At 42.1% G+C, this 23,613-nt stretch overlaps 1 protein-coding gene across 2 annotated transcripts in view; it reads right to left on the bottom strand.

Moving 5' to 3' along the window:
- The window catches only part of BTBD11 (BTB domain containing 11), a 246,510-nt gene extending 241,063 nt beyond the window's left edge, over positions 1-5,447 (bottom strand). For both annotated transcript variants that reach the window (XM_039363928.1, XM_039363929.1), the window contains exon 1: positions 3,720-5,447. In XM_039363928.1, coding sequence (XP_039219862.1) covers positions 3,720-4,908 — 1,189 coding nt within the window. In that variant the 5' untranslated portion in view covers positions 4,909-5,447. The remainder of the gene's footprint in view (positions 1-3,719) is intronic.
- Between the last annotated feature and the right edge of the window lie 18,166 nt (positions 5,448-23,613).

The following is a 23,613-nucleotide window of genomic DNA, read 5'->3' as shown; positions in this document are numbered from 1 at the left end:
ATATAACAAAGTTTTATTTCTTCTCTCTCTCTCTCTCTCTCTCTCTCTCTCTCTCTCTCCCAGAGCTTCAGTTACATTTCTTCCATTTCCTGTGGAAAAATGAAAGCTTTTGAAGCCTGCATGCCTATAATATAGGCAGCTCAAACATACACAAAGCTGACACAAAAAGAATTGAAAAGAGAAAGAAAGATAAAGCAGAACAACTCTGCCAAAAAGTCACTTAGGAGATTCAGGGCAGGGGTTATGGGGAATATATCCCCTAATCCATTTTCAAGGCCTTAAAAAAAATCCCCTCTTGCCATTATTGGGGTTTGTTGTCTTTATTCCCAGATATGCAGATCAAAAGCAAACCTCAGAAATATATTTAAAAAAAACTCTTTCCTCATCAGTTTCTTCAATCTTTCAAATGCACACTTTAATATATGCATGAAAGCCAGTTCAGTGTAGTGGTTAAGGCACCAGACTAGAAAACAGTAGACTGATTTTGGAATCCACCAAGGGCTACATTTATATTTCATATACCATATGTATTCTGTGTCAAGAGAAGCATTTTGCCTGAAATATAGTATTTGCTCTTCATCTGTCACTGTAATAACAAGAGCTGCACATTTGTAAGATTAGGCAAGTCTAGGAGTGTTACCTTTCAAACCAGTTAGTCTAGGAATATGGCCAGCATTATAGGAGGACCAAAAAAAAAGTAGTCCAAAAATGTCAAACAGCACTCTGGGGCAATAGTTCAGGAATCTGTTCAGGAAAATTAGTAGGAAAGCTCTCAAATAGAGGACTGCTGGTTTGCCACCTAATGTTTAGAACAGTGGTTCTCAACCTTTTTATACGGCGACCCCGGTATTAAGCAGGCGGCGCACATGCGCGGGGGCGCTCCCTGCGTGGCATGCATGCGCGGGCTGCCCTGCATGGCACGCATGCGTGGCGGCACCTCTGCATGGCGCGCATGCGCGACGACACCCCCTGTGCGGCATGCATGTGCGGCGACACCCCCTGTGCGGCACGCATGCGTGGCGACCCCCCCATGCGCCGCCCCAGAAAAAAAATGGCGGATCGCATTGTTTGGCGACCCCCGTGAAATGGTCGTTTGACCCCAAATGGGGTCGCGACCCACAGGTTGAGAACCGCTGGTTTAGAATCTAAGCATCCCTTTTAATAGAAGCAAACAAGTCCACAATTCAAAACCAAGCAGTGAATAGACTGTGTGGAAGTATATGTGTCCCAAAATAATGTTGCAAGATCCAATTTGGGTCGGTCGCCAGAGGTTTACTCTTCCCAGCTTTTAGACTAATGTTGGAAGCCATTTTCAGGGAACTTCTCTCTACTGGTGATTGGCTGTTGTTTCCTTGTGCTGCCAAGCCCTCGGCTCCTAAGTATCTTATAAGCTGGTAGTAAATCAGCATTCCTGTTGAGTGACAAGGAACCTGTTAGCAGCACAAGGAAACAACAGCCAATCGCTGGCCATCAACAGACCAATCAACCAATAGGAAGGCACCACGTAAATCCGACTCATAGAATAGCCCACAGCACATATTCCAGTAGAGAGAAGTTGCCTGAAGATGGGCTCCAGCAGAGTCCAAAAGCTCAGAAGAGTAAACCTCTTGTCCTGGTGACTGACCCAGATTGGATCTAGCAGAATGTGTGGACTTCAAATCCCATAATTCCCCAGCCACCTGGAATAGAAGGATCATAAATATACTGTGCTTGCAAAAGAGTGAATCAACTTGTAATAAGGAGGCACCTATGATAGTTAATACTGTTTTTTTAACTGCTTATACAAAGGCACCAATAAACTGAAGTTAAGACCTTACTGTGCTAAGGAGTCCTATTCTTTTATAATGTGCAAAACCTGATCAACTCCTCACTTAGTTATGGCACATTTGGAAGACATGCAAATTTCATGGGCTACTCTGCTCATCCCCACAACTGTTGCTTCTAATGTCTACATGTTACATGTAGACAAAGGTTGATTCGTCCTTATGCACAGATTTGAGGATGAATGGGCTTTAGCAATGCAAGTAAAATGATCCAAGGAATATAGGAAGAAGGAGTTAGGTAGATGAAACAAGTGCTGCCCTCAGAAATAGGTAAGTGAGCAGCAGTACAGTCAGTTGCAGAGATTCCCAGAAATAATCTGCACGTTTCAAGAAAAATACTACATTTGTTCCATTGGAGAAAAGTACTGCTTTTTCCCCCCACAAAGAAAATATCTACCCAAAATCTCTGCAAAGAGGTTCAGATAGATTGGGATGCAATTGTTCTCAATACTTCAAGAGTACAATGTTTCTCAGTATAGGCTAAAATGTGATCAATTAGTTAGCAGTTCTGGATGCCAAGCATCTCAATTTGTGTCTTTTTGTAATACAGTGTGTTGATCCAAGCCAAACAACAGATTCAGTTAATCATGGGCTAACATAGTGCATAAATATGTTCATTATTTAGCTGTCACTCAGAAGACAAAATAACCTTACAGGGCTGATAGATGTGTAGTTCTTACTACTATAGGATACTGCAAGATAAATTCTTTGTCCCCAAAGCTATCCAGTCACATTCAGCATGGGAAGGTTGAAAGGCAACAGATACACCCTTCATAGTGACAGATCTGTAAACACAACATATACTCTTCAGTCCCTCCCAAACCCAAATCATGGGAGGAAGCGGAATTCAGCCTCCCTAGGATCCTGTGGCTTAGCATAGTAACATTTCTCTAGAACGGACAGACTTCTCCAAATTAACCACTTTAAACAGCATTCTGATAAAAATCCAAAGTACAGCTGTCACCAACATTTCTAGGAACATCAAACAAAAGCTGCAGCCTTCTCAAACACCACATAGGGGACAGGCTACCATTCTGTAATTTGACAGAATCAGGAGTACAAATTCAACAAGTGAGGCCCAATTATTAGTACGCAACCTTTGGAATACAATTCACCTTACAAGTTAGAATAAATTAATGATGGCCAGTTTGTTATATCAATAAGGATATGAGGCCATCAGAAGCAACAATGAAAAGTAACATCGCAACAACTCCACACTCCAAACATAGAAGTTCAACACAATGAATGACACCAAAACAGCCAAGCTGATTTGGAAGTCAACCCTGATTTGATTAGTAACAAAACTCAAGCACAATTAACATAAATGTCCCACGTTAACATTCTTAGCTAAAAGTTTCCATAGACAGATGTCCATCTCATTGAATACATCAAACCCAACAGCCTTCTGATGGCCAACACATCTAACAAGCTACTACTGCCATCATCCCTTGCTGTGCTAGCTAAGGATCATGAGGTTTGCAGTCTAACAGATCAGGCCACTAATTAGGTCTTAGGCTAATCAATTATTCTGGGAAACTTATCACATTCCTGCTGGTTTCACTGCCACAGGCCCAAGTGGATATTAGTATAGTAGTAATAGTAATTACTCCAGAGTAAGTCTGCATAGAGCAATCAGCTGCATTCAACAGGGACAAGGTATTCTGATTATCTTGCCTTTAACCCCTTCCATCCAGATCCACCTAAATGTTCCCAATAAAACAGACACCCCCTTCTTTGCAGAGCCCAGGCACCCTTTCCCTCTCTCGACGCGCGCGGGTGCAGGGAGCAGGTTCAGCTCTGTGGGGCGGCCGGGCGCGCCAAGTCTGCAGACTTCCCCTTCTCCCCTCCCGCCACAACAGGTGGGCAGGGTCCCTGAGCAGCGCCCGCCTGACTCACCGCTGGCGTTTTTCCCGCAGATGAGGTGCTGGTAGGGCTGCAGCAGGCCCCACAGCTCCGAATCGTTATTGACCGTCTGCTCCAGGGACTCGAGCGTAAACTTTGGCGCTTCGCTAGCGGTCAGGCTGCAGCCGCCGCCGCCGTTGTTCGTCTCTCGCTCCTTGCTGGCGGTGGCGGCGGCGGCGGCAGCAGCAGCAGGGGGCAGACTGGCGGCGGAGGCGGCGCAGGTCCCGCCAGAGCCGGCGCTTGAGCAGGGGCCCCTGTGGTGCAGCTGAGCCTGTTGCGGCTGCGGCGGGGGATTGTTTTGGTGGGGCTGCGTCTGGGGCTGGTGATGCGGCGCCGAGGCGGCGAGCTGCAGGACTCTGGCGTAAACCTCTCGGAAGAGGTTCTCCATGCAGGCGGTCAAGTAGATGGCGGCGTGCTCGTGGATGCGCACGGCCACCCGGCTGTCCACCATCCAGCGGTAGAACTTGCCCACCGAAAAGGTGAGGCCGCAGCGGGTCGACTTGCCCCGGCTGAAGCGGTCGCCGCCGCTGCTGCTCATGTTGTAGAGGGACAAGGCGCTGAGGGCGGCCGCCGTGCAGCTGGCAGCCAGGCTCCAACCCAGGACGATCTCCATGGCGCTCTGGATCTCGTACTTGGTGCATTTGGCGAAGCGCAGGCTCAGCCGCTGAGCCTCCCTGGCCAGCCGGATGAGCGCCCGGCTGATCAAGATGGAAAGTCTGGCCAAGGCGTCTCTGCAAGGGGGGCCGCCGCCATCGCCGCCGCCGCCGCTGCTGCTGACGGTGGTGGAGCTGGCTGCGCTGCTGGAGCTGGCGGCGTGGGCCACCCCCAGCCCTCTGGCCTCTTTGCGCTGCGGGAGGAGGACCGCTTCCACTTCGTCGAGGCTCCAAGGAACCTCCTCAAGGTCAGGCAACAGCCTGGAGCAGTGCTGCCCGGAGCAGTCCAGCACTTCGGAGTCTTCCACCAGGACAGTGTTGACGGTGTCGAAGCTATTGTGCCGACTGTGCATGGAGTCAGTTAGAGGCTGCTGCCAGCTGTTTCCTCCATAGGGGTAAGCCGAGTGAGGGGAATCGGAGCAGCAGAGGGACAAGTTGGAGGACCTGACGGAGTCTGCAGCACCACCATACCCCGAGTCCAGCGTCAGATCTTCCAGCGTCCTCACCACCGTCTTACCTCTCCTTGCCATCACTGCACTTCATGCTGCACCAGCCGGAAACTTTAAAAAGAGAAAGTCGTCGGCGTCGCCCCGAAAGCCTCCGCTCCTCTCTCGCGGGCTTGAACTTCGCAGCACCCACGTCTGGCCTGACTTTCGACCAGGTCCGCCCGGCAAATGCGGTCCCCCTACGCGCTCCGCATGGGCAGAAGAACGCACGGCGAAGAAAAACCACGAAACGCCCCTCCCTTGCTTCCCAGTTCGCCGTCCGCTCTTCCCCGACTCCGACACTGCACTACCCCGCACGCTCAAGCCAGCCGAAGGAGGCAGGGGAGGTGGGGAAAGACGGGAGGCGTGGTCATGCAAATTACTTCAAAAGGGAACCAATGGGAACGCTCTTCATTTCTAGCTTCTGGAACTTGCCCCCTCCCCTGGCAGCTACGACGCCGGAGCAGTGTCACTTTCTCTCTTTCCCCCTCTTAAAAGAATATGTATTTAGTATTTAGATTTAGTTATGGTTTATATTTTCTTTTAGATTATTTGAAGAAATTTTAATTAAGCCTATGTTCAGCTCTGGGAAGGTCGGGGGAGGGAATGGGAGGGTTGGGGAGGTTTGGGGATGGGTTGTTTTGTTTTTGTAAAATTTTAAAAACTTAATATTTACAATAAAAAAAAAGAAAAAGAATATCCATATTTCTCCAACAGGCTCCGTCTCTGCGCTCCCAAATTCGCTGTTTTCGGGAGTGGGGAAGGGGCTTTGATCTCGCCTTCCCGGCCCGATGATTTGTTTTGAATTACTCTACCACTGAGGTCGGGCCGGCGAGCTGAGGAAATCGAAAACCCGCAAGATCTCGTAGTAATCCAAAACAGATCGAGGGGTTGATTCAATGCCCCGGGAAGCAGCGGTGGCGATTTTTTTTTTTTTTTTTTAATGCCAAGCTTCGGATATATGTTTACGCAGCAAGCGGTGGGAGAAAACATCCATTCGAAACATCATTTAAGATTCAGATAGAAAAAAAGCAGTAGCAGTGACTCCGGTTAAGTTGCTGTCAGTTACTGGTTCTTCACTTGGTTTCACATGGAGGTGTTACGTTGTTGCCAACCGTCGGATCCTGGGATTTGCGGGAGGGCGGAGCGGGGGGAGCTTCTCTGCAGGTGCGGAGCCGCAATCTCCCTCGAGTACTTTGCCTCCCCTTTAATTGTACTTACCTCGCTTGAGGGCAGGGAGGAACGACAGTGGCAGATTGGAGCATCTGCTCTTCAGTGCGATCAAGCAAGTCCAGGTGGTTGTAACAGCATCTGTCGGAAAATTTACCGAGGAACGGGCTTATGCGAGACGGTCGCTAGCTCAGAATAAACGGAGGATCGATCTCTTTGGAAGGCACTGCTTGCAAGTGGAGAGGTCAAAGGGAATCACCTCCGACCTTTCTGGGTGCCTAATATGATCCCAAACCCCCTTATTTCAACCTGCAGCACCACCGAACTTTTGAAGGTTCGAGGATGCACTAAAACAAAACCTCTCCTGGTAATAGAATCTCCCGCAGCCACAGAAAGAGATTGGGAATAATTATGAAGACGAGGGTGCAAATCAAACCTGTATTCCTCAACCTGGTGATTGGCAGGACTTCAGTTCTTCTAAACCTCAGCTAAACTTGGCCACCATTGGCCAGGGATAATAGTAGTCCCCCGTTGGAAAAGGGTATTCAACTAAGAGCTTGCAATTCCAGAGGAACCAACAAATCTACACTATCAGCTTTCTCCAAAACAGCACCCTCCAGATATGTTCTGTTACAGGGGTCTTCAGACTTGGCCCTTTTCTGACTTGTGGACTTCAACTCCCAGAATTCCTCAGCCAATTCTGGGAGTTGAAGTCCACAAGTCAGAAAAGGGCCAAGTCTGAAGACCCCTGTTCTATTATAACATCCACTGACTTTTTCAACAGAGCTTTGTTGGCTGAAATGAAATCAATTGTAGTCCAACACATCTAGAAGATGGTTTGGGAAAGATTGCTATTAATTTATAAATTCCTTGAAGAAAGGATCTGAATTCTTGTGTTCTATAGTCTTCGCATTATTCATGTTTATTTGTTTAAATGATTTATGAGGTACCCGTCTCTCAGCAGCTATTCCAGATGGCATAAAAGATTAAAACAACAATTTCATAATTCATATCAAACTTGCTTGCTTAATCTTTTCATCCAAATGCCTGCTTATGTATGAGCCAATTAGGTCATATTCATATTCTCAAGAAATTCATAGCTCAAGAAATCTGGGACCTTGCAGAACTACTAGCAGTAAATTAGACTGACTAAAAAAAAAGACATGGAATAAAAAAGTATTGTGTCTCACTGAGCATTCGGTATTTTTCTTGTTGTACTTTTAACAGTCAACTGTAGTTTTCTAAAATCCACAAAAGGTTTAAGAATTTTTTAATCTTACAAACTCTTCTATAGATTGATTGTGCAAGAGTAATTAATCAGCCAAAACTAAACAAAGATATGAAGTCTGTACCATATTCTTTCCACATGCAACACCTCCATCTCAATCTTGTATAAAAATAGTAATTATTTAAATGTACTTTTCATGCAACTTCATCCTGTTCCATGCGGTAGGTAAGAGGAACATGCTGATCTGGGAACCACCTCTCAGATTTCTTTAGCAAGTGTAACCATTGCTGAAACATTGGATAATAAATTTACAGAGCTGGAAATCACCTCTGAGCTCCTGCTTAGTCCAGGAATCCAAATGAGGGCATTCCAGATAGTTAGCTATCTCATCTTTGTTTGAGCACATTCAGTAAAAAAAAGGTCCACTACTCCCTTGGGTAACTGCTTCCATTGTGAAACTTATTGTTAGGAATATGCCATCCTGTGGCTTAAATCCATATAATGAAATCTTGAACAGAAGTTTTACTTCCTTTGATGTAACATTCTTTCAGATATTTGAAGAGTGCTGTTTTTTCCACTTTCCAATTAGTCTATTCTGTTCAAGGTTAAATATACATAGCTCTTTCCAATACCTTTCATAAGGTTGGGTTTCTCTTAATTTTTCATTATTAATATTCAGCCAGAAGCCCTAAAATTATTAGAAGAAAAAATAGGTTACAGAAGATTAATGATACTATGACACCGTCTATTTAAAAATAGAACAAAATAAAGTAAAATAGAATAAAAATACAAATAAAAGTGATGGGGATGGATATAGAGATGAGAAATAAGTATGTAGGTCCAAACCTTAATCAAAGTAAGAGTCAAACCTATAATCTTCTAATACCAATTACAATCAAGCAAAACTTCATTACGTTCCTGGAAAATTCAGTGGAGAAGTTAACCAGTAAAAAGATAACTTCAATTTCAGAATAGCCTGCATAATGGGAAGAAGTGGAGTTATAAGCTCTTTGCTCCAATAACAGTAGAGAGGGTCTTCTGATTCATTTGGGGAATTGAAACAGATACACAAACCTTCTGCTTAAGAAATGTTACTATTATAGGACTACCATGTCAGTACTGAGGATTATGTATTAAATCTTGCTAATGTAAATGCTGTTCTATGTACTGTATAGCAGAATTCTATAGGGTAAGTAGGAAGTATGAGAGAACTATAGAAAAGGTCTTTCATACAGTAAAGTGGAATTTTAGAGCTCTAGAAATCTTTATCCTGATCAAAAACTGGCTTAGATTCTAATCTTCTGGTATATCCTTCTCTGAAGTTGTTTTAGTTTCTTTGAATTCTTAATAGGGTTCCAAAAACCGGATGCAATGCTCAATGTGGGATTACCAAAGCAGAATAAAATGCAATTTCCTGTGATTTGGAAATCATATTTCTGTTGATTGCATTCGTCTTCCTTTGAAATATACTGTACTATACTGCTGACTCATATTGAATTTGTAATCAACCACTATCCCGTCATCTTTTTCACAACCCATTACCAAACTAATAGCCATATCTTGTCAATCCTTATTTTCAGTCCATTTTTTTAACCTATCAAAATCATTATGGATTTTAGTTCTCTCTCCCATGGCTATTAGCTGTGTGTGGATGGATGGAAGCTGTAGAATAGCATCAATACAGCATGCAGAGGGGACTAAGTTAGGAAAGATTAATTTAGAACTAAAAATAGTGTGCTTGGCTATACTACCATTGACACTGTTCTGCAGAGTGGCTCAGCATGATGCAGCTTTTCATTGCTATTTATTTATTTATTATTATAAATGCCAGCATACATTTATATCTTTAGCACACCAGATTAACAATAACCTCTTCAATTTACATAGCAGTATGAATCCAATACACCCACCTTAAACCATAATGACAAATTTAAAAGAAAGGCTTGTCTATGAAAGTGAATTTTCAGATTTCAGATATTCAAAATTCCATAAACTTCCAAAGCCTCGAAGTCTCCATTCCCCTACAGAAGAAAGACAGAGCTATCAACTACTCCCCTAACCTCAGAACATCATCCTTGATCAGGTCTACTAGGTGTCCTACTTGGTGAGTGAAAGCAAGTGTCAATTGCCACAAACCTATGGAAGTCCTAATAATTATGAATCCTTGAGCTACCCTTGAGAGATTGGTCTCAGCATGTTGCTATATCCCTTAAATATTAGTATTCCAGGGATATTCCACACCAAATCCGAGAGTACCTCTGTCAGGTAGATATTATTAGACACATTTGTTATTCCAACCAGACTTTCAACCTCTCACATTTATCCATCTCCTGGCATAGTGACTCAGAAAGCAGTTTAAACTATGGCTCCTAAGTTGCTTAATCCTTTCCTAATATTGTCTTCCAAGTATGATTGAAGATACCACAATTCAGTGAAATAATTTGAAAGGACATCATGTTTGATGAGGTCAAAAATTGCTACTCCAAACAACACAAAGTACAATATCTTTCCTATAATGAGACATTTAGCACAATTGACACTTGTAATGTAATCCCAGCTGTAGCCAGTTTCAAAAGCCAAGATGGGCAAGTATCCCAGAAGCAGGTGTAGCTAGCAGCTTGCTTAGAAACTTGCACAAGCTGAAAGATATCCATAAGAACAGGATCAGGCAGTAATTTGGCACCTTTGAGTCTATTCAAATCAAAACATTGGCATGAGAGCAAATGGAGGTGACATTTTTCTATAGACAATGAGACCAGTAATCATAGTTTGTTACAGTAGACTGAAATGATTCCACTTTACAGATCCCCAACAATAAAAAAAATCACTTGGCTGACATTGATCAGGTGCCAGTGAGGCAGAGAAATAAGCTTTTTCATTAGCATCACTCTAGAGAGGAAATTGAGTGGGGGTAACCATTTGTCAGTGGGAGGAAAATGGTTCTTAATAAAACAGGGACTGGTAAATGATGGGTGAGAATTCCCTATTATGTATTTTATTTATTTGTTTGTTTAAATTGTATCTCTCTTTTCTGTCTGTATGACATTCAGGAAGGCTTACAGCAGTCAATAGTAAAAACTGCAAAAAAAAATAGAAATAGTGCTAATAAAATTAGAAGTAAAATTAAAACTGCTATTTATTAAAATAAGTGCAATTTTATTTTTACTGAATGCTAGCAGAGTGCGACGCAACTGAATACTGTAGAAGTAATAAAGTACAGAAGCTTTAGAGTAGAAGCATAAGTGTAGAACTGAAACAAGTCTTAAATGCTGCCTTATACAGAGTCAGTCCATTGTACCAATCTTTTTAGTGTTCATCTATCTTCACTGGGGGCTGTCTTGGCCTAGCTCAAAGGTACTAAATATTAAAACTAGATGATGCTAAAACGTGAGACAGGAGACAAAGCAAGAGTTTGTCTTCTAAGGCAAGATTCTTTCTTGTAAGCAAGGAAATTTAACCCCCTGCTTGATTCAGGAAACCAGAATAAAGGGCTAGGAGATTACCTGAAGGAGATCAATACCTTAATAGATAATTAATAAAGTTCTTATTAGCAAGAAACTCCTCCTAGTTGTCAAATTAAAAAACCCTCCATGTTCTGTAAATAATAAAGAATAATTGTTCTCTTTCATGTAACAGCTTAAAACAGATACAGGTAATCTTCAAATCACATAACTGGTCCAAAATTTCCATTGCTAAGCAAGACAATTGTTAAGTGAGTTTTTCCCATTTTACAACCTTTCTTGCCACAGTTGTTAAATGAATTAGTGCAGTTGTTAAATGAATTATTTGGTCATTAAGCAAATCTGGTTTCCCCCATTGACTTTACTTGTTGGAAGCTGGCTGGGAAGGTTACTAATGGTGATCATATGACCCAGGAGAGTGCAACTGTCATAAATATGATTTAGTTGCCAAGCACCTGAATTTTGATCACAAGACCACGGGGGTGCTACAATGGTAGTAAATAGGAAAAACTATCATAAGTTACTTTTTGCCAGTGTAACTTCAGTCACTAAATGAATGGTTTAGACTACCTGTATTCTGAGAGAATTATCACATTTGTCTTCCCTCCTTACTATCCACACCAATTTCATAAACTTTTATTGAAATGCTAGTTTTCAGTGCAACTGTTCTGTATTCTTGATTAGGATGATATAGGTATGGTGAACCTTATAGTCACTTTAACAAAGCCACTTTAACAAATTATTCCAGAAACAATTATTGTTTCAAATACATTTGGGGCTTTAATAACAGTTTTAATAACAGTTTTTGCTATTTACTTCTGAACCACAGAAGTGCTGTGGGTTGAGACTATGAAGAAATGAGAAGTAATAACCTAACTTGTCACGCTAACTTTAGCAATAAAAATATGAACAGACTCCATACTGTCATATTTTTGCTGATCGCTAATGTATATTGGGCAAGTGGAAAAAAATATCAGTTCTGGGACTGGTTGACTGACCAATATTGATTTAACAAAACTCCCAAATAGAAAAATGTTCTACTGAAATCAGTCTAGTATAGTGCTTCCAGAATTATAACACAAAAATGCTATGTTTTTATGTTCACATAAAGTAATATCTTGGTACTCAACTGCTTTGAAAATCATCAAACTTGGTACTTAAGACATTTTGATATGAAAATTTTGCCGTGGTACTCATCGTTTAATATTCAACACACAAACTAGAACTTGTCGCTGTTGGCTGCCTTGAGACTCACTATATTATTCCTTATGGGAAAAATATGTATGGTACTCATCATTTTTGATACTCATCGTGCCTCCTGGAACCAATTAATGATGAGTACCGAGATACTACTGGTGCATTCCTTTCTTTAATGTTGAGCCATTATGTTCGATATTCTGTTTTACTCTTGGCCATCATACGACAGTTATCTAGTCATCTATTTGCTATCTAGCTGGTGATAGTATTGATCTTTTTTTCAATTGCACTCATTTTTTTCCAAGCATCAGGCATACAAGTTTAATAAGGTAATAGTATTATCTCCAATAATTCTTCTCTTTATATTTTGTGTTTTAGCTTCACTGAACAGTCTGGTTGTAGTTCATCTAGTACTGAATTGTTTGTTCTTCTTCCGATCTAAAGGCATTCTAAACAATTTTCTATAGTACTACAATTCAAAGGCATCAATTTTGCTTTCTTTAGCCGTTATGGTGGTTCAGCTTTCACAGGCATATGTTGCCCTTGGCAATATATATCTTTGCTATCAATGTAATGTCTCTGCATTTTAATATTTTGCCCAGATTTGTCAAAGCCTTTCTCCCAATTAGCAGTCATCACTTTCTTTCATCACTCCAGTCACTATTCTTGTGATTTTTTTTGAGCCTAGAAATATCATCCCTATTATTACAGTACTACAAATTCTTCTCTGCCTGGTTCTTTTAGTCTGCCCTTACCTTTCGACATACATTTCCTTTTTAAAGGAAGTTTGAGCAACAGATTGGCTTTTGCACTTCCTTCTTTTACCTTCAATAAAAGATCATTAAATCAGTGTTTCTGAACCTTGGCCACTTGAAGATGTGTGACTTCAACTCCCAGAATTCCCCAGCCAGCTTTGAAATCTGGGAAGTCCACACATCTTCAAGCAACCAAATTGAGAAACCCTGCCTTAAAACTCCCTCACTTCCAGCCATTAAATGGAGCTGGTATGAGGTTATTGATGTTTTTCTCAGTAATTTTAATTCCAGTTACTATTTCTTCTGCTCCAAAATTTCTTAGGATATATTCTGATAAGTGAAGTAAATAATGTGACGATATGAAGCCTTGGTGCATTCCTTTCTTTAATGTTGAGCCATTATGTTTGATATTCTGTTTTACTCTTGGCCATCATACGCACCCTTCTAGGCAAATGGGGTGGCCTGATTCACTCATGTTTTAAGTGCTATCCAGCATTTGTTGTGGTCTACATAGTTAAAAGTTGTTGTGCAATCAATAAAGCAATGAAGCTTTTTTCTTTTAAACACTGCACGTGATCAAACTGCCTCTTCTGAATCCAGTTGTATGTCTTGCATTGCTAATTCCATGCAATATTGGGCTGTAAAATCTTGAGGATGTGAGATAAATGCAATTGTTCAGGAGTAGGTGAATCTTTTGCTGTCGCTTGGTCACTCCCATGCTTTTCATATAACATATTTTTTAATTTTTGAATATATAAGCAAAAAGTACTACTTATTTTGTAATGCAAAACTTCCCTAGATGCTGCAAAAGGATTTCTTTCTTAGGAAAGAAATTTTATCCAGAAAAGTGGGCAAAAATGCACATATTAAAATGCACAAGTGCGTGCACACACTCACAGACACACGGAGACAGAGAGAGAAAAACAACCTTATGAAAGTTGGTATACCTTTTGGGCTACTGATGGATCATACAAGAATGTATCAAATAATGTTGATTTTGCATGAAAAGTTTTATTTTAAAAATTCTCAACTGCACACTGATTTTCCTGGCTTAGATACTACTTGATGTGTAATTAATTTGGGACTGGATTAAGCATGGTAATTAAAATAAATCAGTGTGGCAATCTGTTTTAAATACTGAGAAATTACAATGAAACTTCAGTGTATTCTTCCATATATTTTTAAGATATCTCAATGTCAATGCTTTAAAATATTTTAATTTCAGTCTTTGACTAAGGTAAAATGTTGGAACAATAAGATTAACAATTATGAAAGAAATAAGTAGACAATGTATGAATACTGTAAGGCTGATCATTTTTAAAAAATGGAAGACAAAATGAAATGAAAATGTATATCTAAAAAACATAAAAAATAATCTGTTGCAAGAAAAATTATAAATTTGGGTAACTGGAGACTAATACCATATTTTTCCATGTATAAGATACTATTTTTTCCTGCAAACACTCTGTTCAAAAATCAGGTGTGTCCTATACAAGTGCAGCGTCTTATGGAAAAATAATGGTAACCGCTGCCATCCAGGGCAGGCCTGTGTGGGTTGCCATGCCTCCTGGTGCAGGTGTCAAGCCCCTGTGGGCTTGCCACTAATGGGAGGGGGAGGGGGCAAGATCGTCGGCCAGCCGAACTTCTGGATTTGCCAGCTCAGCTGTTCGGTGCTCCGCCGAACAGCTGATCGGCGTGGAGAAACTCGCATGCCAGAGCGTCTTATACAAGGATGAGTCTTATAGATGGAAAAATACAGTAATAGGTATGATTTGTGTTGATCTTGATTGGGCCTAGGTGGCCATCAATACTCAGTAGATTTTGGGTGCTACTGTAAAGAATTAGCAACAATATACAGTATGCTATTAGAGGCTGGAATCAAAGAGTGGTATGGATGTAAAGTTGGTCTTTTTAGTTGGTGCGACCTTGGCCGCTTGAAGATGGGTGGACTTCAACTTCCAGAATTCACCTATTCACACTATTACTAATTACTAGCTGTGTTAGCTGGGGAATTCTGAGAGTTGAAGTCCACCCATCTTCAAGCGGCCAAGTTGAGAAACACTGGTCTAGTAGGCTGGTATACAGTAGGAGAATAAGGGAACTGGGATGTCTCTGTAAAATGAGAAGAGGTAGATGGGCCTGGTTTGCTGATTTGCCCATTATTGCAGAGGCACAGACAGAGTGAAACTCTATGCCTTTGATGAAAAGAGATATTCTGTACTTCTCACACAGCTAAGGGGAGGAGCATTGCAGTGAGTCAGAGAGAAGGCTGCTCTGTGGTTAGCAGATTCTAGCAGCATAAAACACACAGCTGGGGATACCATGTACCATCAGCTTTCAGAGTGGGAATATGTGGGCCCTGGCTTCAATCTGAGTATTTATGCACTATTTAATGAATGGAATGGCCATCTCAATATTTGTCACTAAGATCTTATCTAAATGCATGATCAGTTCTGCAGATTTTACCATTTTTTTGCCATTTTCCATCTTTGTTGCCTAAGTGTAGTTAACTATTCGTTAATCTGAGACTTATTCCTCTCTTGCAGCATGGCATGAACATGCCCCAGCAACATTCCCTTCCCCCCAGCTGGGTCCTAATGACATTCCTAGCATCTTGTCCCCAGTTCATATCTAAGGCAGTTTAAAGTCATCCTTGGTAATTTCATTTTTAAAGTACTAGTACCACCCCTTTTCAGGACACATTTTTTGCTATAGAGATGAGCTGGTATCTTTCATCAACCGTTGGTTACACAAACAGTAGCTGGGATTTGCCTGGTTAGTTCCTAATAGCCACTAGAGAGTTTTGGAGACAGCTGGCTCCCTAGAGACATCTCCCAATGTTGTGCATAGTTTGTCAGGTGTTTCGATTTCTCATAAACACAGTTTAGTTAGTGATCTTTTGAGAAACCACTATTGTGCTGCAGAGAAGGTTAATTTAATCTGGGAAAGAAAGTTCGGTTCTGTCAGCTATGTGTTGCTTATTTTGTCACTATTGGATATTTATTAAGGGGCTTTCTAATGGTTTTGCCAGAAAGAGTTTTCACATGGTTGTGCTTTTCACCATTTTATTAATTTTATTATTTTTGAGATTTGCACAAGAGTGCCACAACAGAGTAGACATCAATCTTGGGGCTTGTCTCTATAGTTTCTATGATTGCCTGGACAATGCTTTATGGTTACTTATAGCCTTCTTGAAGGAGACTAGGGCTATTTTGCTCACTCCCTGATAGGTTTGATGACAGTACATGCCATGGCAAAGACTGTGTTAGACTGGGCAAGTCAATCACAGTTCTGATGTTGGTAGTCTGTTCTAGAACGTGTGTTCTCCATTATTATTCATGGATGACTTTGGTACACTACCAGCCACAAGGTCAGGATTTGAATCCTTGATCACTTGTTGCCAGCTCTGTCCTTTCAGTCAGCCAACTACAATAAGCTACGTCAAGAATAGGCAGGGGAGAGATTCCAGAAATGCTCTTTTTTATTGTAGAGCACAATAACAGAAACCTAAAAGCCTATCAGAGTTTATTTCTGCCCCGTCTTATACAAGAGCAAAGTAAAGTTATTTTGAAGGGGTTTTTTTTTCATCATTTCCTCTTTCTCATGACCATGTAACCTTTCCTTGAAAGTCCCCTTTAATAGTTCATTCATTCTTTCCTGTCCCAATATCAGGTCTACATTCCTTCATACTCCCATTGCATGACCAGTCAGTGATGGAACTAGTTTATCTTTGATTGTTCTCTCCCAATTCACTGCACATCTCATCAGTGCTTCCTGCGTGTCACCCAAGCTAATTTTGGACATAGGTTTACTATTTCTTCAAAGGACCATTATATCTGTGTTTTGAAAAAGTCCAACTAGCAAATTACAGAGGGAAGTTGTATTTCTTCCTCTCTCCTTGTCCCAAGTGTACCTAATACCTACTACCTGTTCCTCTGGTGGAAGAGATTTCAAGAACCTTAGTTGGTGTCAGAACAGGCAGCACAGCCTAAATGAAGGTCAAGGGGAAATTATATTTAAAAGGGACTCTCCCTTAATTTTCTTTAAAGCTGCTGGGAACTTTTATAGTTTTAAAGATCATTTTTTACTGCAATGAGTATTAATGCTGTTCTGAATTTTGTGTGGTTCCCACTACTTGACTTTGCCAACTGCGAGTGACTTTAACAATAGGCAACTTGACAAGGGGTTAAACTCACAATAGCCATCTAAAATTGTCCCATCCCATGTTGGGAAGACTGATTAATAATTGTTTTTCTGCCAATAGGTGAAGCATGATGGAAGGGAAATAAAGCTTGATGATCAAATTGGCCTTAACTTGAACCATAGTAATAAGGTCAGCATGATTCAGTTGGCTTGTTACAATGGCAGAATAGGGGTATGGCAATATGGATTGCACAGTTCTTATCAGCATAATTTTCTGCCAATTCAAAGAATTGTGGGTAGCATTTTAACTCAGCTGCAAAGGACTCTGACCTTTCTTCTGACCAGCACAAAAATAGCTAAGCAAAAACAAATTTGTTGAAGGATAGCATTCCCCTTTTCTACTTGGTGATGAGGATTTGGTGGAATATTGTTCCATGTTAATATCCATAATGATGTATTTGGGGTGGGAAAAAGGTTTTCATCAATTCATATTTAACCTTTGAGGTATGCAAGGAATAGAATAGCAACTTTTTTTCCTGAATACTGAATCGGGTTATTTCAGCCTGTAACAGTTAAGCTTGATTTTTGATGACCATATGGACATATCCATGAAGGATATAATATCATAATTCAAAATGCCTGATCCACATACCTTTATAGCAAATAAATAAAATCTTTTCTATCTGTTATCTGCTCCATTTAACTGAAGATTTCAGGGACTGATTATTTTGCATGCAGAGCAAGTGCTCTACTTCCATACCATGTCCCTCTCCTAGGGCTGTTGCCTAGAAACAGCACATCCATTTCTTGTTCTGCTACCTTGTCTTTCTTTCCATAATTACCAAAATCAGTCCTCACACCTGGCCAGGGTCAGAAACTCCAGCTGGATTTCAGGTGCCCTGTGTGACCTTTATGCACTCTCAGCAAGATAAGGAGCAGAAGAAGAGATTCTAAGGGAGTTTGGGAGAAGACCTGAGGAATAACAATGGGGGGAAAATACTGACTGAGGAAAATGGTGCCAGCAAAGGTTTTGGGTGCAATGCTAAAGCAAATCACTCTTTTCTGGATCAAAGGAACCAAGAGGCTTAGAATCAATCTTAGTTCATTATAGACTATCTGGCATTTTCATTTCATAATAAAATGAAGAGATTTGATAAAGACCCAACAATCTAAAAAGCCAATAGTTTGACTCCGTAAATGTCAGGGTCAATCATTTAATTTTACCTATCCATATTGTTAAGGTGACCAACTTTTTTACAATGAAAAGGAGGACACAAATAAATTGAAGAAAAAAATATCATAAACAAAAGAAACATTTTATTCATTGCAACAATAATACAGACAACTTGCATGTGCAAAGTTTGCTAGCCGGGTGTTTTGGCGTACTCAGCAGCAATTCCTATTGGCTTTTGAAAGCCAATAGCGGGAGTAGCACAGCTCATGCAAAAGTTGAAAAAAAAAACATCAAAAAAAGGTGCCGGAATGCCGTTCTGAGCATTCTATGAGAAAAAAAAGCCCTGTAGATTAGTCTTCAAATATTGAAAAGGAGGACATGTAGGAGGACACTTTTTGAGGGAGGACAGAACTTACAAAAGGAGGACTGTCCTCCCTAAAGGAGGACGGTTGGTCACCTTAATGTTGTAATGTATAGCAGACGAATCTTAACACTGAAGGCCAATCCAACTTTATAGCCCACTGCAATGGGTCTCGTAATGGCCATACATACCCAGGCCTGCACTGATGTCTCACTAGTTCATGTGAATATATATAGACGTTATTTCTAGTCGTTTCCACCAGTCAGATCTAAATTAGATCTATAGTTTCCCAAAATTCATAAACTGCTAGTTAACAAGAAGGAATGTACTAGGAAATACAGAAAATATAGCAACAAGGACTACTGAAATGAAATCCTCATTTAATTTCTGCTTCTTTCCTCAGTTTTTCTTGCAATAAAATATGTGTGTAAAAAAATTCTTTTTTTAGGGACTCTTTTCCCCCAATATATCAGCTATGAAAATCCTTTTGTGTCAGAATATTTGAAGGTTTATTCCCGATATACAGACAGATCATACAGGCCATCTTAGACCTCCATATATGAATTAGAAAGTCATCCCTATATCTTTGGGGAAGACATACAAAAACATGTCGACTATTCTTTTGATAAAGGTATATGTCACATTTGTGCTTTGACTGAGAAACTCCTGGGTCCTTCATAACATAGTATGGAAAACACCAAAGTAAAAGAACAATTGGTTTAACTGTCTCTCTGGGCTTTCTCTGAAAGGTCATTATGAAAGTTTCTACAAATTGTTCGTATGCCTAAGGACAGCAGGAACGACTGAGGGGAATAGGGAAGTAGAGTCAGAATATTTCTATTGCTTTTATATTTCCAGCTGCCCGGGAAGTTCCCAGAAGCTATGGACAATCAGACACAAGCAGGTGCAACATAAACAATCCTTTAATTTATATTAGAGAGTGAAAAGCCCTCCAGAGAACTGTCACATTCCAGTATTTCCATGTGTAGGGTTTTTTTTTCATTTTGCTCATCTTTGAACAGCACTTAAGGTAACTCAGTATTAAAATGACAGCAGCTGAAACTATAGACTCTCACTCCTTTTCATTTTAGCAGTACTACAACTGTCTCTTTAATCATAATGCACATACTGGTCTTTCTGTGTTGCAATGACAAACAGATAATGTTCAAGATTCATTCCACATTTTACAGTATGTATAAGCCTAAAAATGTGGATTTAACAACAAAGAACAAAATAAACTACTGGTGATTAACCAGGGAGCTAAGATCGGCCTTTCTAGGGCAGTGTTTCCCAAACTTGACAATTTTAAGGCATGTGGACTTCAACTCCCAGAATTCCACAGCCAGCGTTGCTGGCTGTGGAATTCTGGGAGTTGAAGTCCTCATGCCTTAAAATTGTCAAGTTTGGGAAACACTGTTCTAGGACATACGTAATAGCAAACCCAACTTCATTTCACTCTCACAATAGTTTTTCATTAGAGGGAGGAGAGAAGAACATCTTTTCCACAGAAGGCTGAAACTAACAAAGACTCTATACCAGTGGTGCCCAACCTTTTTGGCACCAGGGCCCGGTTTTGTAGAAGACCATTTTTCCATGGACTGGGGATTGTGGTTTCTGTTAAGTCCTCGAGTTAATGGCGAAAGAAGAGCACACATTCTGTAGTCAACAATCCTTTATTCTTCTTCTGCTCACTCCAACACAACTCAGAGGCTCGCAGGCCTCTCTCTGATTATATAGATTCCTGGGCAAAAAGGTTACAATGAGAAAATGGGGCGCTTTAGCGCCTTGCGCATGCGCGCAGGCTGGCGCCACTTAGTCTGATCCCAGGCAGCTTGCAACAGCCCAGGACCATAGCAACATCCCGAGCCTGCTTTTGCAGGCTCAGGACACAACACCTCTTCCCCCCAGATAAAGCTTACTCTATCTATATATGCAGCCTCCCTGAAGGGACGTGGTATTCTCATTCAGCATTGAAATGCATGGACTATGGATGTTATTCCAGGATCACACTTTTATGGTACCGTGCTATCATTTCAGAATTATGTTGCCTTACACTCACAATTCCAATTCCATTCAATTATAGTATAACTGCTTTGTCTTTTCCTTAACTTGACAGCAACGTCACAAACTCCCTAAGATATTTGGGTGGATGTTTAGCCCTTTGCAACCTCCTCGGACCTTGGGAACCCCCTTGGTTTCCCTGTGCCATTACAGGGGTTGAGTTGCCCCCTCTTTGCTACCCTGGTGGTCCCCGTGACCTGGGTTCCATTGCCTGGTCTGCTTGCTTGCCCACAGGGTTGGCAGACCAGGACTTTGCTCCTCCCCGAACCTGGTTGATCTGCCTGAGTGTAGGCTGCCTGGACCCTCTGAGTCCCACCCAGTATTTTGGGGGCTTGTGGTATTCTCCAGGTCCACAATAGACCCATGTTGGCAACACAGTCCCTCACTCCCAAGCCCAGTAGAAGGGTTGTCCGGGGTCTCTGCGGTGCCCCAATACCCTATTTCCCCCCATTCTGTGCCGGAGGTACTAGAATCAGGATTCGCCTCTCTGATTACCCCCTTTTTTACTGATTTCCTTCTGGGAGCAATTGCAGCATTTGGCCAGTTTCTTTGAGTGGATGCCAGTTCTCTTGTAGGGTTTGGATTGTTTGGATACTCCCGGTTATTCTCCCTGTCTGGAGTGCTGTATTGAGTTTGTGAATAGTGCGGGTACCCCCTGGGTGACTCCCTGGCTGGAGTAAGTAGTGGTGTGTGCATTGTTCCTTGTCCCCATGAATTCCTGTTGGGCACACTTGCGGAACCTTGGGAGGGGCCTTCCCCTGCCTCTTCATTTGCCTTGACTGCTGACAGCGACCTTCCCTCTGCACACTATAACCCTCCTCCCCCCCCCAGAGAAAAAGCAGGAGCGGAAGAAGAAGAGTCCAGTCGTGAACGCAGCTGGTCAATGTGCTGCTGTAGAATGCGGCCGTCATCCAAGGATACCTTGTAGGACAACGGACCAGTGACCTTGCAGACTGCAGCTGGAATCCAAAAATGACCGGGCCCGTAGTTCCGGGTCCAAACCAGAGCACCCACTTGCAAACACCTTGGTGCCCTTGGCTGTGAACCCAGAGGTGCCACCCTGTCAGGGTGCAACCTGTCAAGTTTAGTTATCAGTCTGTGACCCCAGCGGAGTTCTGCTGGGCTCTTCCCAGTGGAAGTACAAGATGTGGTGCAGTGTGCAAGAAGAAAATCTGCCAACCTGTGATGCCAGTCACTGTACGTCAGTTTCTTGAGGGCGTCCTTGGTGATGCGCACCATTTGTTCAGCCATACCATTGGTGGAAGGGTGGAAAGGGGCCGAAGTCGCATGACGGATCATGTTGGCCTGCAGGAAAACCTGGAACTCAGAAGAAGTGAATTGAGGACTGTTATCTGAAACCAGAACATCCGGAAGTCCGTGTGCTGCAAAAATTCCTCTCAACATCTGGATGGTCCTGGCAATAGTAGTAGAGGAAACAGGAACAACCTCTAGCCACTTTGAATGGCTATCAACAAGGACCAAGAAGAATTGCCCCTGAAAGTGCCCAGCATAATCTATATGCACTCTGGACCGTGGTGATTGTGTTTCCTCCCACCTATGCACAGGGGCCTGAGGCATTTCTGGCCGTGAGTGCTGGCACAAGTGATACCCATGCACCTGGGCCTCTATAGCCTTGTCTAGCCCAGGCCACCATAGATGGCTGCGCGCAAGCGCTTTCATCCTGACAATGCCAGGATGACCCTCATGGAGAGAGACCAAGATTCTCGGTCTCAATGAGGCAGGAATAACTACCCTGCTGCCCCACAACAGGCAACCCTTAAAAGTGGATAACTCATTCTTCTTGAGCCAGAAGCTTTGGAACTCAGTACCTGGACTTCTGTCAGGCCATCCAGACAAAACCCATGAAAGCACACATGTAAGTGTGAGATCTGTGGCTGTTTCTGCAGCCACATCCCTGGCATTGAGGGGAGATTCAGGCAACTCCTGAATGGAGAGAATATTGATGGCAGGAGCAGGGTCTGCTTTTACCAGCTTCAGAGATAGTCTGCTTAGGCCATCAGCGTGGCCCATTTCCTTTCCAGGTTTGTGAATTAGTGAATACTCATATGCTGACAAAAAAATAGACCACCTCAGCATTCTAGGGGAAATAATATGAGGTGTTTGTTTGTTGGTTGTAAACAACCCCAGCAGAGGCTTATGGTCTGTGTAGACCGTGAAATGCCAGCCATATAAAAACTCATGGAATTTCGTAACTCCCGCTACTATGGCCAATGCTTCCCTGTCTATTTGAGCGTAATTACGCTCAGCAGAAGATAGAGTCCTGGAGTAATATGCTACAGGAACCTGAGTTCCATCAGCCCTCAAGTGGCTAAGTACAGCTCCCATCCCATAAGGGGATGCATCACAGGCGATGCAGACAAATAATTTTTCATTGAAATGAGCAAGCACATCATTGGACATTAGCAAGGCCTTGACCTCATTGAAGCTCTTTTCGTGGACTTTGATCCACTGCCAAACTGCCTGCTTGTCTAAAAGCCTATGAAGTGGTTCTGCTACAGCAGCCTTGTGAGGTAGGAAAACGTTGTAAAAATTCAAGAGATCTAAGAAAGCCTGCAGTTCACTTTTAGACTTAGGGCTAGGAGCCTGCTGTATAGCCTTCAATTTAGATTCAGCAGGGTGAATACCTTGGGCATCTATTCTGAATCCCAAGAAATCTGTAGAATGACTCCTATCTTACACTTGTCTTTTTTTAGTTTTAGGCCTGCTCTTCGGAAATGAAGCAAAACAGCCCTCAATCTCTCTGCTAAGTTCTGAGTAGATTCTCCAGCAATAAGGACATCATCAAAATAGGGGCAAACTCCAGGGATACCCCTCAGTGTACTCTCCATGACACTTTGGAATATGCCAGGGGGTACATTTACCCCAAATTGCAGTCTCTTGACCTTGAATGCACCCCTATGCATTACAATGGTCTGTGCTTCAGCAGTGATTCATCAACAGGTAACTGTTGATATGCCTGTGCCAGATCGAGCTTTGCAAAAACTTGCCCCCCTTTGAGGAAGGCCAAAATATGGCTGACTACTGATACGGGGTACGTGTGCTGTTGCAGTGCCTTGTTTATTGTGCACTTGTAGTCTGCACATATGCGTATGTCCCTATTAGCCTTGAGAGGCGTGACTATGGGGGTTTACCATGGACTTGAATCTACAGGCTCTAAAATACCTTGCTGGATCAATTTA

The sequence above is a fragment of the Crotalus tigris genome, unplaced genomic scaffold (assembly GCF_016545835.1).
Source record: "Crotalus tigris isolate CLP2741 ecotype Arizona unplaced genomic scaffold, ASM1654583v1 scf7180000019630.4133010339:1179603, whole genome shotgun sequence".
In the NCBI taxonomy this organism is placed as follows: Eukaryota; Metazoa; Chordata; class Lepidosauria; order Squamata; family Viperidae; genus Crotalus; species Crotalus tigris.
Note: the sequence above shows the minus strand (reverse complement) of the source record. Positions and strands in the feature narration are given on the sequence as shown.